Here is a 19,236-nt window from a genome sequence, read left to right as displayed (position 1 = left end):
TAAAATTCTTATGCTATTTGTAGAAAGAAACAAAATGAATCCTAAAATTGACAGCAACATTGGGCCAAACCACATAGGTCAGCAATTGAGAAAGTAGGTTCCGGAATTAGGCTGTGGGTTCTGTTCCATTGTCTGCTTAAAGCTTTTACCTCACATCACAAACAGTTCAAAAAAATTTGTTTGGAAATTGCCCAAGTTGTGAGCCAACAAACTAGTTTCTTAAGGGAACCAAGTTGTCAGCAGCAACAGTGAATGGAAATGGAGCTCAGGTTTTTTCCTTATTAATCAGCTTGTTGTATTGTGATGTTGCTGATGCAAGTTAACAACAGTAACAAAAAGTTCACTTTGGACTTATAAATTTACTAAGCAGAGACTAGTATGTTCAAGTCCATTAAGTTTTATCTTTTCAAAGATTCTTTCTGTACTGACCTGAAAAGTACAAAGAATAAAGACCAACTAATAGTTTACTATCCATAGATAACCATACTGAACATTTCTGTGAGTATCCTTCCAGGGATTTAGTCTCTGTACATAAGATAAGCTTTTTAACTTGATGGAGTGATTAAGAAGAGCATGGTGCTGTGGTCTCTAAAGACTTGGGTTTAAATCTTCGTCCTTTTATTTAATGCGTGTATGGCCCTAGCCAAATAACTTTATGAGGTTTAATTTCCCCATCCAGGAAGAACATGAATAATAGGATCTACCTAAGGAATTTGTTGAAGGTGTAATCCCTACAAAGAGTTTATGCTGTGTAAAATACTGACTGAGCATTCAGTAAGAGTCTGTCGCAGTACCCTGGCTGTGCTCCTTCTAAGGCAGATCCCTTTACTTGTGTACTAGATTGCTTACTCAAGGACAAGGTTTCTACAAACCTCTCTCTTTCTCCTTCATTATCAGTTTTCCCCCTCTCTTCATTTAAACCTTTTCTGGTTCAGATTTTTTAAAATAAATAGGTAGGACTTCCCTGGTGGCGCAGTGGTTAAGAATCCGCCTGCCAATGCAGGGGACACGGGTTCGAGCCCTGGTCCAGGAAGATCCCACATGCCGCAGAGCAACTAAGCCCGTGCGCCACAACTACTGAGCCTGCGCTCGAGCCTGTGAGCCACAGATACTGAGTCCTCATGCCACAACTACTGAGGCCCATGCCTAGAGCCCATTCTCTGCAACAAGAGAAGCCACCAAATGAGAAGCACGCGCACCGCAAGGAAAAGTAGCCCCCGCTCGCCGCAGCTAGAGAAAGCCCGCGCACAGCAACAAAGACACAATGCAGCCAAAAATAAATTTTAAAAACTAAAAATAAATAGGTGGGAGTTTAATAGATAACAGCTTTCTGTGTTTTGATAAATCTATCTCCAGGTTTTATTTTAAGTGGATTAAATTGGTTGCAGTTATCCATTATTTTTGGATGATGAAGTCAGAACTATAAACTAGGGTCTTTCATCCTGAGCACTGTTGACATTTGGGGCCAGATAATTTTGTCATGAACGTTATCCTGTGCATTGTAGGTTGCTTAGCAGCATCCCTGGCTTCTACTCGCTAGTTGCCAGTTGTACCTTTCAGTTGTGACAATTCATTTGTGACACATTGCCAAATGTCCCCTTGGGAAGTGAGTGGTTCTGTTGAGAACCACTGACTTTTAAACAGTGGCTTGCCTATAGCAATTATAAAGGGATAATTATTTGCCTGTTTTTCTTATAGTCTTATAAAGTACCATCCTTTTACCAGGCCGTCCTGGAGATGACAGTATACAGCTGGAATTTGCATGAGTATATGTTAAGAATGCCAGTAATAACATGGTGACTGTTGAGGTGGTCTGTTTGCTTCTCGCCACCCTAGGAACATAACAATGGTGATGATTATAAGGTTACCATTTGTGGGTGCCTACTATGTACCAGACACTGCCTGGGTGAAGTTTACTTATACCTATATTACAGGAGAAAAGCTGTAAAGGTTGTCCAAGTCTGATGCAACTTTAGGTACCTCTGTCAGTTTAGTGCACCCATATGAACACTTCACGTGACTCTTGATTGGCAGTACCAGATGAGGCCCCAAAGCCGTTTGACCAAGAGTTCAATAGGATCCAGGATCTGAGCAGCATAGGGGTCATTTGGTAAAGGTGAAGGTATGTAATTACTGAACATTGTCTGGAAGTGGTCATTGAGTCAGTATTGGCATGGAGAATCATGCTAAGGCAGAGTACAGGTCAAGCTTTCTGAACCAGCATTATCTGAAGAGGGCAGGATTCTCTTTCTGTTAGAACCAGGGTGTACCTGTCAGTGGAACTGAGCCCTCACATGGAGATTCACCACTCTGTACACAATACGAGTGTTTGCGGTTTGCTTTCCTTGGAGGGCTGTCTTGAGAGAATTATTTACAGATTGATAACTCTTCCTAGACTGTGATTTGAATTAATCTTTAGAGACCATGATAGGGATCTTTGAACTGTCCTTGCTGTCCTGAGGTCATGGAGAATCTATGAGGAAGATGACCCATGTGTAAAATTAATTCTGAGTTTGAGGAAATGTTCACTTTATATAGTATTCTTTTTTTGTTTTAAAATAAAGAAAAGAACCTGTCTAATTCAAATCTTGGGTTAGTGGTGTGAATGTAAATTGATACAGCCACTATGGAGAACAGTATGGAGGTTCCTTAAAAAACTAAAAATAGAACTGCTGTATGACCCAGCAATCCCACTACTGGGCATATACCCTGAGAAAACCATAATTCAAAAAGAGTCATGTACCACAATGTTCATTGCAGCACTATTTACAATCGCCAGGACATGGAAGCAACCTAAGTGTCCATCGACTAATGAATGGATAAAGAAGATGTGGCACATATATACAACGGAATATTACTCAGCCATAAAAAGAAACGAAATTGAGTTATTTGTAGTGAGGTGGATGGACCTAGAGTCTGTCATACAGAGTGAAGTAAGTTGGAAAGAGAAGAACAAATACCATATGTGAACACATATATATGGAATCTAAAAAAAAACAAAAAAGGGTTCTGAAGAACCTAGGGGCAGGACAGGAATAAAGACGCAGACATAGAGAATGGACCTGAGGACACGGGACGGGGAAGGGTAAGCTGGGACGAAGTGAGAGAGTGGCATGGACATATATACACTACCAAATGTAAAATAGATAGCTAGTGGGAAGCAGCCACATAGCACAGGGAGATCAACTCAGTGCTTTGTGACCACCTAGAGGGGTGGGATAGGGAGGGTGGGAGGGAGGCGCAAGAGGGAGGGGATATGGGGATATATGTATACATATAGCTGATTCACTTTCTTATACAACAGAAACTAACACACCATTGTAAAGCAATTGTACTCCAATAAAGATGTAAAAAAAACAAAATCCTGGGTTAGAAGTTGTTGTTTAATGTAAATGTTGAAAATTATTGATGGGAGAATTTATTTATTTGAAGTTTAATCATTTTGCTTTTATTTGGATCACATTTATTGCTTGTCACTCTTAATTGGTTGCTGGGAGTGTCAAGTTTTATCTTGAAATCTTTACTGGGGTCTAAAGTAATTACTAAAAGCTAGCCTTCAAATCATACATAATGAGTAAAGACTTGTTAAATGATTTAACATATTATTGACTCAGTTGACTCATGCTGTGCTTATGACATGGGTCTCCTAGTTGTTGTGGCCAAGAGGACATCAACAGAAATAATTGTCTCAGGGCTTCCCTGGTGGCGCAGTGGTTGAGAGTACGCCTGCTGATGCAGGGGACACGGGTTCGTGCCCCGGTCCGGGAGGATCCCACATGCCGCGGAGCGGCTGGGCCCGTGAGCCATGGCCGCTGAGCCTGCGCATCCGGAGCCTGTGCTCTGCAACGGGAGAGGCCATAGCAGTGAGAGGCCCGCGTACCGAAAAAAAAAAAAAAAAAAAAAGAAATAATTGTCTCAGGACACACCTGAGAAGGTTTAGATAATTATTATGTTAATTGGACTGTTATTTCTTCTGAGCCTTCTTAGTTTAGTACCTGTTTGATATGGATAGCTACTTCTCAGTGTCTAAGTGGTACTATTTCCAGGATGACTTTTTAAAAATTTTATTTTATTTATTTATTTTTGGCTGTGTTGGGTCTTCATTGCTACGTGTGGCCTTTTCTTTAGTTGCGGCGAGCAGGGGGCTACTCTTCCTTGCGGTGCGCGGGCTTCTCATTGCGGTGGCTTCTCTTGTTGCGGAGCACAGGCTTTAGGCGCACGGGCTCAGTAGTTGTGGCTCGCAGGCTCTAGAGAGCAGGTTCAGTAGTTGTGGAGCACGGGCTTAGTTGCTCCCGCAGCGTGTGGGATCTTCCCGGACTAGGGCTCGAACCCGTGTCCCCTGCATTGGCAGGTGGATTCTTAACCACTGCGCCACCAGTGAAGTCCCTCCAGGATGATTTTTGATGGATGATCTTTACAGCCTTGAGTAATTCATTTATCTCCCTCCTCTTTTATTTTACTATGTTTTATATTTTCAAAAACTCTTATTTTAAAAAACTTTTAATCGAAATATATCATGTGTTCAGCTTGATGAATTTTCACAAACTGACCATACCTCTGTGAACATACCTGTATAACCAGCACATGGTCAGCATCTCAGAAGCCCCCCTCATGTTTTCTTCTGTTCACTACCCACTACCCCCAAGGGTAACCACCATCCTGACATAAAGCATAGCTTGATTTTACTTATTCTTGCACTTTATTTAAATGGGAGAAAAACCACTTACTCTAGCATCTGACTTCTTTCACTCAACCTTACATTAATGAGATTCATCCTTATTTTTGTTCTTTGTTCTAGATTATTCATTTTCATTGTCGTATACTATTCTATTGTGTGAATATATCACAGTGTATTTACCTTTTTATTGCTCATGGACATTTGATCTTTTCTAGTTTTGGCTATTATGAATAGTATTGCTATGAACATATAAATGCATTTATATGGGGTATATAGCTAATACATGAACTGTTAGGTCATATGTATATACTGCCAGTTTTTGAAAATAGTTGTGCCAGTTTGCATCCCCATTGGCAGTGTATGAGAGTTTGGGTTGCCCTCTGGCTTCTCTATCACTGGTGTTTTTTATTCTTTTCATTTTAACCATTCTGGTTGGTATGTAGTGGTATCTCAGAAAACCTCCTGTGGCAAAACTCAGCTGTGAATTTGGGGCATCTTGGGGCTTTAATCTGTCAAACCAAGCTCATGCACCCACCAGAGCCTCATTTGTTTCTCTTCCCTTAGTAGAGTCCTTCTTCTTGGGTCAAGTATGATCTTTAGTCTGCACCCAGAATTGGCAGATACCTCCAGAGAAGAGAATAGGTGATGATCATCCACTCACCTCAGAGGGCTCTCCCCTCTGGAATTCCAGTTTATCCACTCCTCATTGCTTCCACAACTCTCCAACATCTATGAAAATGTGATTTTTAAATTTTTTGTGGCTTTTTCTAGTTATTGAAGCTAAATCAGGTTGCCACGACCTATTATATCCTACGCAGAAGTGGAAGTTGTCAGTAGATTCTTGGGATTTTCTGTGTGCCCAGCGATGTCACCTGTGAGTAATGTTAGTTTTTTTCCCCCTTCCTTTCTCATCTTTTTTTTTTTCTTGCATTATCAGACTGGTCATAATTACCAGTACAGTGTTTAATAGAAGAGGTGATAGTGGCATCTTTTTTGTAGGGATGGAGAATGAATGCATTATTTTATCATTGTGTATGACAATTGCCGTGGTTTTTGTAGTTTTTTCTAGATGAAGGAATTCTCTTCTATTTCTAGTTTGCTGACTTTTTTTAAAGACATGAATGGTTATTGAATTTAAATACTTTTTTTGCACATACCAAGATGATTATATGACTTTCTCTTTCTTTCCCCTATTCCTATGGCTTAATGTATGCTTCTGAAAAATCACATATAATCTTACCGTGTCTACTGTAATATTATTTTCATAATCCCTTTCATCCATGAGACAGTTGTACAGAGAGACAATTCTCTCTTTAAACCTGCTGTACATTTAAACCTACCATACATTTTCCTTTTTATTTTTTATTAGTGAAGTAGATAATATAGTTCTCAGCCCAGGGACTACTCTGGCAGATTGGAAATATTCTTCCGGGCTCCTACCACTACCTCTCTCTATTTTATATAGGGAGGAATGAGTGAAAAACTGAAAAATCTCCTTAGAGCATGATTTTGACCTGTTTTAATTTTTATTTCCTTGTTTTTATTATTTGGGATTATAAGGGAGGAGAATGGGGTCAGGGAAGGGCTGAGGGGGTGATAACGGGGAGCTGGGGAAGAAAGCCATATGTGATTTCCTTAAGCATCACCTTCTGCTCCTCCCCTTCCCACGCTTCCTCATTATAGTCCCAGCTTTGCCACAAATCAATTGTGTGAATGACCTTGGACAAGTCACTTAATCACTGAGCTTTTGTTTCCTTATCTGGGATTGAGGAGAATGGCCATGAACAGCTGCTGTGACCTTCCACTTACGGAGAATGGAAAGATTCAATGAGCAGTTTATAAAGCATATGACACTTTTAAAATGCGAGCGATTTTTTAAAAAATGTCTTTATTGGGATATAATTGCTTTACAATGTTTTGTTAGTTTCTGCTGTACAGCAAAGTGAATCAGCTATACGTATACACATATCCCCATATCCCCTCCATGAGTGGTTGTTAGGATTAGTTTTCTACAGTGGCATCTATCAACATTTTCTAACAGCCTGAAAATAACCTGTGGAAGAAGGATGCTTGTGAAACACCCTCGGCCCCCAAACTACAACTGTAAGAAACCTGTAGTTAACTGTGGCAAGAGGTATCAAATGGAGGTTTTGTTAATTTGTTTAAACCTTCATAAGGTCTCTATAAATTGTTCAGAGCTAAGCTTGTCACTTTTGGAATGAACAACCATTGATATGTATGTAGCAAAGCTAAAACAAAATTTGCAAAAGCTCTTTTCTCTAAAATGATACTGCTGTAGGATTCCTTTAAATTAAAATAACCCGTGTTCATTTAAGGGTTTGTTTTTTCATTGTAAACTCCTTTCCAGAGAGTTAGAACAGCGGACATGCTGCCTGGAACAAAGACAGAGCATCACATCGTGGGAAAGTAAGACTTAATTGACAGGATTTTAGTTTATACCCACCTTTATGATCTGTCTGGCGCATGAAGTGAGATACACTGGTCCTGTAAGTGAAGAGCCATGGGGTAGATCGGGGACCGGTACCAGTCCAAGGCCTGTTAGGACCCGGGCCGCACAGCAGGAGGTGAGCAGCGGGCCAGCAAGCAAAGGTTCATCTGCCGCTCCCCATCGCTCGAATTACCGCCTAAACCATTCCTACCCCCACAACCCCCACCCCCGTCTGTAGAAAATTGTTTTCCACGAAACTGGTCCCTGGTGCCAAAAAGGTTGGGGACCGCTGGGGTAGATGGTTCCCTGAGACATGTCATTTTTTAGGTCAAGTAACATGAATAGTATTGGGGAATATGTGGTCTTATAGTGAGACATCCGAGGGCTCATATCACCACTATTCTGTTTTACTCACCTCTGCCTTGTACAGGGAAGAAAGGGTGTTTGTGGAGTGGTTCTGATTTGAGGCGTTTTCTCTCTGGGTACCTCCTCCACATTCAGGAGTGCCATAGGTAAGCTTCACTTCCGCCTATGGTTTTGGTACTGGATGGATGGATTCCACAGAAGGGAGGTTTTGATTTATAATTTGACTATTAGCCCAATCATTTGCCTGTTCAGGTTTATAGGTCATCCATTTAGAAATTAGAAATGGATCAGGTCTAACTTTAAATATGTCTCGGGCTGTGGGGGTGGGTAGGGAGCAAACAGCAGAGTAAACTTGCTCAATCTTCTATTAAATCAGCTGTGAAACACTTAGAGATGTGAGAAAAAAGACTGTAAAGGGTCATCTGAATAAAAGATTATTTGCGTAAAAGTTTTTCTCTTGGCACAGGAATTTATAATTGATCTATTTGGGAATTTGTTTTTGCAGACCTGCAATTTAGGCCTAGATAAAAGTCCATGATCTTTCAGTGGAAGTTCTGGTTGTAGTTCTGTTAACATCAAGCTCTTGTTTTTCCGCTGAATGCCTCACATTTTTTTCTTCACCACCATTCTTTTGCTCAGGTCTCCCCGTCCTGCTATCTGGCATGCGTCTACTCACCTACTCTCTTTCCTGTCTCCCCTCCTGGACTGAGTTAGATGCCCCTTTTATTACTCCCATAGTTCCCTGGGGATAACTTTGTCACCACACTTAAAAAATAATGTCTTGTTTTCATCTCTTGTCATAAGTCTGGGTTCCTTCAGAGCAAGGGCTCTGGTGTATTCATCTTTGTAGCCAACATGTGTGGTGTGGTGTCTGGACCTTAACTGTTTGTTTGGATATCAGGGTGCTTAGGTGGACAGGACTGGGAGTTAAGAGCTAAGTCCTAATTGTAACTTTTTGCTGTATAATCTTGGACAAGTGCTCTTCAGTTTTCTTTTAAGTAAGATGAGGGGACTAGCTCACCTGGGGATCTTGTTAAAACTGCAGATTCTGTCTTAGGAGGTCTCTAGTGGTTTCTAATGTTTTGCATTTTTAACAAGCTTACAAGAAGAGCTAGTGCTGCCAGTTCAAGAGCTACAAAGGACAAGATAACATCTAATGGCTTTTCCAGCTTTTACCTTCTGTGATTTTAGTCACTGTTTTAAATTATGAACAAAATTACAAGATATGCTGTAATTGCTAAACATCTCTCCAGTTTATCAGAATGTGAAACACTGACAATTCTGTGCCTAATTATGAAGTTGTATGATAATGTCCCTGTATTACTTCCAAGATTTTGACTTCGACAGGTTAAAAATATCAGATAGATGTCCAGAAAAGCATTTGAGTTAGCACTAGCTTGTCATCTAAAAGTCACTACTTGCTTGCTTGCTCTTTGGTGCATATTGGAGAACATTTGCAATAAATAAAATGCTAATGAGGGAGCTGAGATGGGTAGACATGTGATCCCATCAGTATAAATTCAGACAGGCAAGCTGTTGAGAAATTCATCATCATCAGAGGAGCTCCTGATCATTTCCTTCAGTTCTCCAGAAGGTGAGAATCAAATTGTCGTATGACATATTGATAGATATGCTGTAGGTAAAGGCAGACTGTACCTATTGAATATGGATTGCTGGGGATGGGTCTTGTTTGAAAACGTCTCTACTGTTTCTTTTAGCTTTTACTTCCTCAGGAAGTCACGATATTTGATTTGGGAGCATTGCCAGCTTAGAAATTTATAGCTGCCCTTGATCTGGTGTACAGATGTCTAAAAGTAGTTGGGTTAATTTTTATGTTTGATTCATAGAAAAAAAAATCCATCTCTTTACTCTTAACCACACCAGGAATATTAAACGGACATAGCTTCGGTGTCCACATGAGTTATATACATGCCTGTGATGGACTGTGATCATTTTCTTTCCTCTAAGCAAATGAAAATCTGGACAAGGGAAATTAAACCCTGAAAAAAGTACAGAATGTAGCATATAGTTGAGGGTGGTTATCTTAATTATAATGAATTTTTCACCTCCCACAGAATAAGACAGTTTGTCTCACCAAAGTGAGCTGTATTTCATTTCCTGACTATGGTTGTGGATTGAACAGAAGTTTTAGAGCTTGCTTCTTCATCATCATCATCGTCATTGCATTTTAATCATTTGTAACCCTTGGTTCCCCTAGATCAAACGAGCTGGGGCAAACAGTAGAGGGAGCTGGGTATAAGCAATGGCAATGGAACCAAAATAAATAGCCTTTGGTTTTTGCTCCCACTTAGTGGAATCCATCACGAGAATTCCAACCTTCTCCCTCCCTCCTGGTAGAGCCTTACAGGAGGGAGCTTAGGCATCCTCTTTGGTACACATGGAGCTTTTTTTTACTGTTGCCTTTTTTTAAAAAAATAATATATTTATTTATTTATTTTTGTCTGTGTTGGGTCTTCGTTGCTGCGCGCGGGCTTTCTCTTGTTCCGGCGAGCAGGGGTTACTCTTCATTGCCGTGCGAGGGCTTCTCATTGCGGTGGCTTCTCATTGCAGAGCACGGGCTCTAGGCGCGCGGGCTTTGGTAGCTGTGGCACGTGGGCTTAGCAGTTGTGGCTCGCGGGCTCTAGAGCACAGGCTCAGTAGTTGTGGCGCGTGGACTTAGTTGCTCCAAGGCATGTGGGATCTTCCTGGACTAGGGCTCAAACCCGTGTCCCCTGTACTGAGAGGCGGATTGTTAACCACTGTGCCACCAGGGAAGGCCCTAATGTTGCCTTTTAATGCTGTCATTCTTGCTGGGGGTCTTAATGGAGGCTACCTAGTGGCTTATTTAATCTTAATCTTGCTGTTAGGTTGGAACTCATTTTTAAAATAGTAATGTATGTTGAACCCAAACTAAAGCTTTTGAAGCCAGCTGTGTATCAAAGGCATTTGCTGCAGTCCAAACAGGTTGTCTTTTGGGAAATACCTTAACCAGGATTATTATTGTTGTGACCTTCTTTGGAGGCTTAGACAGACCATTTTTATTACCCTGAGAATTTTTTTTTAACAACAGAGCACTATTTAAAGACTTTCCACTTAGACATTTTAATTTGTCTTTGATATTGAACTTAAGTAGCTTATAGCTAATGAAATAGAAAGGAGTTCTTAATAATAATAATGCCTTTTCACTTTCAAATTGCTTTTGAATTGTCCATGGTAGCCTTATAGCTCCAAAATGTTAGTATTATATTTTATGCTTTATTTTTAAAGAAATTAGTTTTTACTATAAAGAGGGCAAGATTATTAATACTATAAAGTACTATGTGTTTTTTAAAAAAATAAGTATTGCACATTTAGTATGACCTATAGTGTTGATATCCAGAATTCCAAATACTCTCCTCAAAAGAAGATCTAGGGGACATATTTTTTTTATAATTTTTATTTTATATTGGAGTATAGTTGATTTACAATGTTGTGTTAGTTTCAGGTATACAGCAAAGTGATTCAGTTATACATATACATATATCTATTCTTTTTCAGATTCTTTTCCCGTATAGGTTATTACAAAACACTGAATATAGGTCCCTGTGCTATACAGTAGGTTAGGGGACATTCTTTATAAGAGTGAACCTCTTTAGTTAATCAGTTGTTACCCAGAAGACTAGTCACAGATGATTTCATAGAGAAAGATATTCTGAGAGAAGCAAACTGGATTTTTCCCTCTCTTAATCTCCAGAGACTTTTTAATTTAAACATAGGCACATTCCAGTACCAATTTTTATAATTAATTAATTAATTAATTTTTGGCTGCGTTGGGTCTTCGTTGCTGTGTGCGGACTTTCTTTTGTTGCAGCGACCAGGGGCTACTCTTCGTTGTGGTGTGCGGGCTTCTCATTGCAGTGTCTTCTCTTGTTGCGGAGCATGGGCTCTAGGCACGTAGGCTCAGTAGTTGTGGCTCGTGGGCTCTAGGGTGCAGGCTCAGTAGTTGTGGCGCATGGGCTTAGTTGCTCCTTGGCATGTGGGAACTTCCCGGACCAGGGCGCGAACTCGTGTCCCCTGCATTGGCAGGCTGATTCTTAACCACTGCGCCACCAGGGAAGTCCCAATCTCCAGAGATTTTAACACAGAAAAATAAAAATTTTATCTGATTTACCATTAAATCTGGATTTACCATGAAATCTGGATGTCTGTCAGTCTTTAAAGAGCAGTTAGATCCACTTCTTTTGTGTTCCAGGTAAAAAGCAGATGTGTTAGCACAGGCTTATTTTTTTCTCTGTAGTTTCAGATAAGTTTTTGGCTTTACCCGATTAGTATGTTGACCTACTAATAATAGCAGGTTCAGTTTTTGTCTCTTAAGCTGTCCCCAACATAGACAAAAATAGCGTTCGCTCTTAGTCTCAAAAACATACATACTGCAGATCTGGAAAATCCCTTCACTGCAGTCATACCAACTTATGGGTGCAGTGAAGGGATGGGTCCCTTCCCATCAGTGTAACTCCAGCCTTCCTAGAGAAGAAAGGAGAAGACTATCAGAGGAAGTGAAGTCCTTTGTAAGAGAAATTATCAAGGATATCTGTTAAGATCATTGGACTGTTCCTACTCAGACATTCAACTCTTCACCAGATTACAAAAGTTTCTTGGGGTCCTTCCAACTTTTTGTTTGTTTGTTTTTATGTGTTTGCTTTTGCTGCCTTCATAGGACAACCCAGGTCTCTTATTTTTATTAGGACTTCACAGGATTTTTCCTCAATGGTGTTGTTTCCTAGGTTTTGAGCATGTGAATATCAGACCCATCAGTTCCAGATCTGCCTTATCTCTGGATATCATAAGTTTGAGCAGTGTTTTGGCTAACCCAATAATAATACTTTCACAACTTCTCACCTCCCTTACTCTAGTAGATACCTCTGAAATATGTGGGAAAGCAGTTATTGATCATTGAAAACTCTTCTAGGTCAGCACACTGACCAACTCATGGCCCAACCAGTCTTGTTGCAAATCCCCATCGATGTGTTCTCCTAGGTACAAATATGGCTCCACAGAAACAATATTGTTATCATTCTGTGAAAGAATGATGCTTGAGAGGGAGGAGAGGAATGATTATGCGCTATAGATAGGCTATAAAAAGTTTCCTCTAGAGTCTGGATCAAAATGGTGGAGTAGGAAGATCCTGGGCTCACCTCCTCCCCTGGACACACCAAATCTACAACTACATATAGACAACTATCTCTGAGAATGACCTGAGGACTAGCAAAACAGATTTTCAGATTTGTTATATATGAACCTCATGGTAACCACAAACAAAAACCTATAACAGATACACAAAAAATAAAGAGAAAGGAATACAAACATAACACTAAAGAAAGTCATCAGAGCACAGGGGAAGGAACAAGAGAATAAGAAAGAAACAGAGAATTGTAAAAACAACTATAAAACAATTAACAAAATAGCAATAGGTATATCCCTGTAAGTAATTAAATGTAAGTGAACTAAATGCTCCAATCAAAAGACATAGGGTGGCTGAATGGATTAAAAAAAGACCCATTTATATGCTGCCTGTAAGAGACTCACTTCAGATTTAAAGATACACACAGACTGAAAGTGAAGGGATGGAAAAAGGTATTTTATGCAAATAGAAATGAAAGGAAAGCTGGGTTAGCAATATTTACATCAGACAAAATAGACTTTGAAACAAAGACTGTCACGGAAGACACAAAAAGGCATTACATAATGATAAAGGGATCAATCCAACAAGAAGATAATAACACTTGTAAATGTGCACCCAACTCAGGAGCACCTAAATACATAAACCAAATATTAATAGATGTAAAGTGAGATATTGACAGTAATACAATAATAGTAGGGGACTTTAAAGCCTCACTTACATCAATGGATAGATCATTCAGAGAGAAAATCAATAAGGAAACATTGGCCTTAAATGACACATTATATCAAGTGGACTCAATAGATATCTATAGAACATTTCACCCCAAACTAGCAGAATATACCTTCTTTTCCAGTGCACATGGAACATTCTCCCAGATAGATCACATCTGAGCCACAAAACAAGTCAGAAAATTTAAGAACACTGAAATTATATTAAATAAGCATCTTTTTGGACCACAATGGTATGAAAATAGAAATCAGTTACAAGAAAAATGGAAAAAACACGAACACATGGAGGCTAAACAACATGATGCTAAGCAACCAGTGGGCCCGTGAAGAAAGCAAAGAGGAAATCACAAAATACCTTGAGACAAATGAAAATGGAAATACAATGTTCCAAAATCAGTGGAACACAGCAAAAGCATTTTCAAGAAAGAAGTTTATAGCGATCCAGGCCTACCTCAGGAAACAAAAATCTCAAATAAATAATCTAACCTTACACCTAAAGGAACTAGAAAAAGAAGAACAAATAGAGCCCAAAGTTAGTAGAAGGAAGGAAATAAAAAATATCAGAGCAGAAATAAATGAAATAGAGATTAAAGAACAATAGAAAATACAATGAAACTAAAAGCTGATTCTTTGAAGAGATAAACAAAATTGATAAACCTTTAGCCAAACTCATAGAGAGGACCCAAATAAATAAAAACAAATGAAAGAGAAGTTACAACTGATACCACAGAAATGCAAAGGATCATAAGAGTCTGTGATAAACAATTACTTGCCAAAAAATTGGACAACCTAGAAGAAATGGATAAATTCCTAGAAACATACAATCTTCTGAGACTGAATCACGAAGAAACAGAAAATCTGAACAGACAGATGACTAGTAATGAAATTGAATCAGTAATCAAAAAGTTCCAAACAAAAGTCCAGAACCACGCAGCTTCACAGGTGAACTCTACCAAACATTTAAAAAAGACTTAATATCAATCTGTCTTTCTCAAACTATTCTAAAAAATTAAAGAGGAAAAGGAACACTTCAAAAATCATTCTACAAGGGCAGTGTTACCCTGATACCAAAACCAGATACAGACACTATAAAAAAAAAAAAGAAAATCACATGACAGTGTTCCTGATGAACAAAGATGCAAAAATCCTCAGCAAAATATTAGGAAACCAAATTCAACAATACATTAAAAGGGTCGTATACCACAATGAAGTGGGATTTGTTCCAGCAATTCAAGGATGGTTCCACATCTGCAAATCAATCAACATGAAACATCATATTAACAAAACGAAGGATAAAAATCATATGATCATCCCAACAGATGCAGAAATACCATTTGACAAAATTCAACATTGATTTATGAAAAAAACTGTCAGGGGTTTCCCTGGTGGCGCAGTGGTTGAGAGTCCGCCTGCCAATGCAGGGGACGCGGCTTCGTGCCCCGGTCTGGGAGGATCCCGCATGCTGCGGAGCAGCTGGGCCCGTGGGCCGTGGCTGCTGAGCCTGCATGTCTGGAGCCTGTGCTCCACAACGGGAGAGGCCACAGCAGTGAGAGGCCCACGTACAGCAAAAAAAAGAAAAAAAAAAAGAAAAAGAAAAAGAAAAAACTGTCAACAAAGTGAGTATAGAAGAAATATAACCTCAACATAATAAAGGCCATATATGACAGACTCACAACTAACATAATACTCAATGGTGAAAAGCTGAACGCTATTCCTCTAAGATCAGGAACAGGACAAGAATGCCCACCCTCACCACTGTTATTCAACATAGTAATGGATTACTATTTTCAGATGACATGCTACTGTATATAGAAAACCTTAAAGACTCCTCCAAAATAACTTAGAACTAATAAATGAATTCAGTGGAACTGTGGGATTCAAAATCAGTATACAGAAATCTCTTGTGTTTCTGTATAGTAATAACAGACTTTCAGAAGGAGAAATGAAGGAAATAATCCCATTTACATTTGCATCAAAAAGAGTAAAATACCTAGGAATAAATTTAATCAAGGAGATGAAAGACCTGAACTCTGAAAACTATAAGACATTGATGAAAGAAATTGAAGATGACACAAATAAATGGAAAGATTATATTATGTTCATGGATAGGAGAATTAATATTGGTAAAATGTACACATTACCCAAAGCAATCTACATATTCAGTGCAATCCCTATGAAAATACTAATGACATTTTTCACAGAACGGAACAAGTAATCCTAAAATTCATATGGAACTGCAAAAGGCCCTTAATAACCAAAGTAGTCTTAAGAAAGAAAAACAAAGTTGGAGTTATCATGCTTCCTGCTTTCAAACTATACTAGAAAGCTATAGTAATCAAAACTATATGGCACAAAAACAGATGCATAGATCAATGGGACAGAATAGAGAGCCTAGAAATAAACCCACTCACATGTGGGTCAGTTAATTTACAACAGAGGAGCCAAGACCATACATTGGGGAAAAGACATTCTCATCAGCAAGTGATGCTGGGAAAACTGAATCACTTTCCTATACCATATACAAAAATAAACTCAAAATGGATTAAAGACTTAAATGTAAGGCCTGAAACCATAAAACTCCTAGAAGAAAACATAGGCAGTATGCTTTCTGACATCGTTCTTAGCAATATTTTTTTGGATGTATCTCCTCAGGCAAAAATAAACAAATGGGACTACATCAAACTAAAAAGCTGTTGCACAGCTAAGGAAACCATCAACAAAATGAAAAGACAATCTACTGAATGGTAGAAGATATTTGCAAATGATATATTTGATAAAGGGTTAATATCCAAAATATACAGACAACTCACACAACTCAATATCAAAAACAATCTGATTTAAAAAATGGACATTTAAAAAATGAATATACATTTATCCATGGAAGACATACACATGGCCAGCAGACACATGAACAGATGCTCAACATCACTACATCAGGGAAATGCAAATCAAAACCACCCCACACCTGTCAGAATGGCTGTTATCAAAAAGACAACAATTAAGAACCATTGTTACTTTAAATTAAAAAAAAAACCAATGTGAACATGATTTTTTCTGTATTGAAAGCTTGAATTATTCATTTTATATTTGGATCTTTCTGAATCTTAGTGTAACTTTTGGAATATGAATTTATAATTGAATATTGAGATGTGAAGCCGTGAAATCAGAAATATTAACAAATCAATGTAAGCAAGAAGTGCCAATTGCCAATTATCACAAGACAGGTACAAAGAAATGTGAAAAAAAAAATGACAACAAATTAAGTGTTGACAAGGACATGGAGAAAAGGGAACCCTTGTGCATTATTGGTGGACTTCATGCAATGCACCAATTGTATGAAGTTTCCTCAAAAAATTAAAAATAGGACTACCATACAATCCAGCAGTTCCACTTCTGGGTATTTATCCAGAAAGTATGAGAACACTAATTTGAAAAATACAGGCAGACCTTTGTTCGTTGCAGCATTATTTATAGTAGCCAAGATATGGATGAATGGCGAATAGCAAGATTTCATTATTTCTCATGGCTGAGTAATATTACAGTGTGTGTGTGTCTGTGTGTGTGTCTGTGTGTGTGTCTGTGTGTTTGTGTACCATACCTCACACACACACACATATACACACACAGGAATATTACTCAGCCATGAAAATAATGAAATCTTGCCATTTGGAACAGCACGGATGGACCTAGAGGGGTATTATGCTAAGTGAAATAAGTCAGACAGAGAAAGACAAATATCGTTTGATTTCACTTATATGTGGAATCCAAAAAACGAAATAAGTGAACAAACAAAACAGAAACAGACTCATAGATACAGAGGAAAAATTGTTGGTTGCTAGAGGGGAGGATGGAGCAGGGGGTTGGGCAAAATAGATGAAGGTGATTAAGAGGTATAAATTTCCAGTTATAAAATAAATAAGTCAATGGGGATGTAGGGAATATAGTCAATAATATTTTAAGAACTTTGTATGGTGACAGATGGTTACTAGACTTATTGTGGTGATCAGTTTATGATGAATCACTGTGCTGTACACCTGAAACTAATATTGTATGTCAGTTGTACTTCACTGTACACATTTTTTAATCTGATGATATATTATATGGTTTTGCTTGTTACTCTTTGTTCATTTAAAGAAAAAAGCACAATCCAACAATTAATAATTTATTTCTTTTCAGTTTCCAAAAAAAGACTTACAGCAAAATGAATAATCCAGCTATCAAGAGAGTAGGAAATCATATCATCAAATCTCCTGAAGACAAGCGAGAATACCGTGGACTAGAGCTGGCCAATGGGATCAAAGTACTTCTCATCAGTGATCCCACAACAGATAAATCATCAGCAGCACTTGATGTACACATAGGTACAGTTTAAAATTATGAATTAAGCTTTGTTCAGTTTCATTGACCTAATGTTGACAATTATTAGAACTCTCCATATTTGTGCAAATGGAGACCTGGTAGTTACCAGTTCAATGTACCTTACTTTGTACAGTAGTCCTGTACAGCTGTTGGTAATCTACAGTTGTCTAAGTTAAATCGCCTTACATTTACCAAAAGTATCTTGTTAGGTTCCCAGCTAAGGTGACCTAGCAGCAAGGAAATTCATTCCCATCCTTTAAAACAGTGACAGTTCTAATGCCTTTACTTTATAAACTTTTGATATACTAGGGAATACCATATTTCCTAAATTCTTGTGTGCACATTTCTTCCACATTTAATGCTGCTTTAATCAAGTTATTTCTTATATGTACATTTAGTTTCTTTTTTTCCTCTCTGAAAAGCTTTTATTTAATTCAATGGCATTTTAGAATTGGGAAAATAAGATAATAACCATCATAAGTTGAACAAATAATTATTGCCAAGCACAGCTCAGTGTGCTTTGCAAATTATCGTCTAATTTGTAGTTGCACAACTCTCTAAGTAAGGTATGTATACAAAAAGTGACTGAGGGCTTCACTGGTGGTGCAGTGGTTAAGAATCTGCCTGCCAATGCAGAGGACGGGGTTTGAGACCTGGTCCGGGAAGATCACACATGATGCGGAGCAACAAAGCCCGTGCGCCACAACTACTGAGCCTGCACTTTAGAGCCCACGAGCCACAACTGCTGAAGCCCGCGTGCCTAGAGCCCGTGCTCCGCAACAAGATAAGCCACCGCAATGAGAAGCCTGCACACCACAACGAAGAGTCGCCCCCACTCACCGCAACTAGAGAAAGCCTGCGCCCAGCAACAAAGACCCAGTGCAGCCAAAAATAAATAAAATAAATAAATAAACAAATTAAAAAAAAAAGTGACTGAAGCAAAATATTTTGCTCAAAGTTTTACAGCTAGTAGAGCTGCTAACCCCCAAACTTATGCTCTTAGCACTATGCTATATTGTCTCCTGCAATATGTGTGAGGAAGCTAATGTCCAGAGGAGTTAAGTATCTGCCCAAGGCCACCAACTAACTGATGTCAAAAGCTGGGGCTTGAATCTAAACTGCACCATTTAGAGTAGCCTATGCTTAACTTTCTCTGACTGTGGTTGGAGTTATCATGCTAACAGAAGTTCCAAATCATCTGTGATTCATCTGTACTCCATAGCGTTCAACATATAAAAAAATGATTTATTATATATATATATTTTCTCTTCTCTTTCAGGTTCCTTGTCAGATCCTGCAAATATTGCTGGCTTAAGTCATTTTTGTGAACATATGCTATTTTTAGGAACAAAGAAATACCCTAAAGAAAATGAATACAGCCAGTTTCTCAGTGAGCATGCAGGAAGTTCAAATGCCTTTACTAGTGGAGAGCATACCAATTACTATTTTGATGTTTCTCATGAACACCTAGAAGGTGCCCTAGACAGGTAATGCT

General features: G+C 38.7%; 1 protein-coding gene across 4 annotated transcripts in view; it reads left to right on the top strand.

Moving 5' to 3' along the window:
* IDE (insulin degrading enzyme) overlaps positions 1-19,236 on the top strand; it is a 111,800-nt gene that overhangs the window by 19,387 nt on the left and 73,177 nt on the right. For 2 of the 4 annotated variants that reach the window (XM_029245483.1, XM_029245480.1), the window contains exons 2-3: positions 17,559-17,743; positions 19,021-19,228. In XM_029245483.1, coding sequence (XP_029101316.1) covers positions 17,559-17,743; positions 19,021-19,228 — 393 coding nt within the window. Of the gene's footprint in view, positions 1-5,449; positions 5,553-9,017; positions 9,088-17,558; positions 17,744-19,020; positions 19,229-19,236 lie in introns of those variants that run through there. The other 2 variants (XM_029245482.1, XM_029245481.1) reach the window with 2 other exon arrangements.

This window comes from Monodon monoceros, unplaced genomic scaffold (assembly GCF_005190385.1).
Source record: "Monodon monoceros isolate NGI ecotype Baffin Bay Population unplaced genomic scaffold, NGI_Narwhal_1 Super_Scaffold_4, whole genome shotgun sequence".
Taxonomy (NCBI): domain Eukaryota; kingdom Metazoa; phylum Chordata; class Mammalia; order Artiodactyla; family Monodontidae; genus Monodon; species Monodon monoceros.
This window is presented reverse-complemented; position numbering and strand designations above follow the sequence as displayed.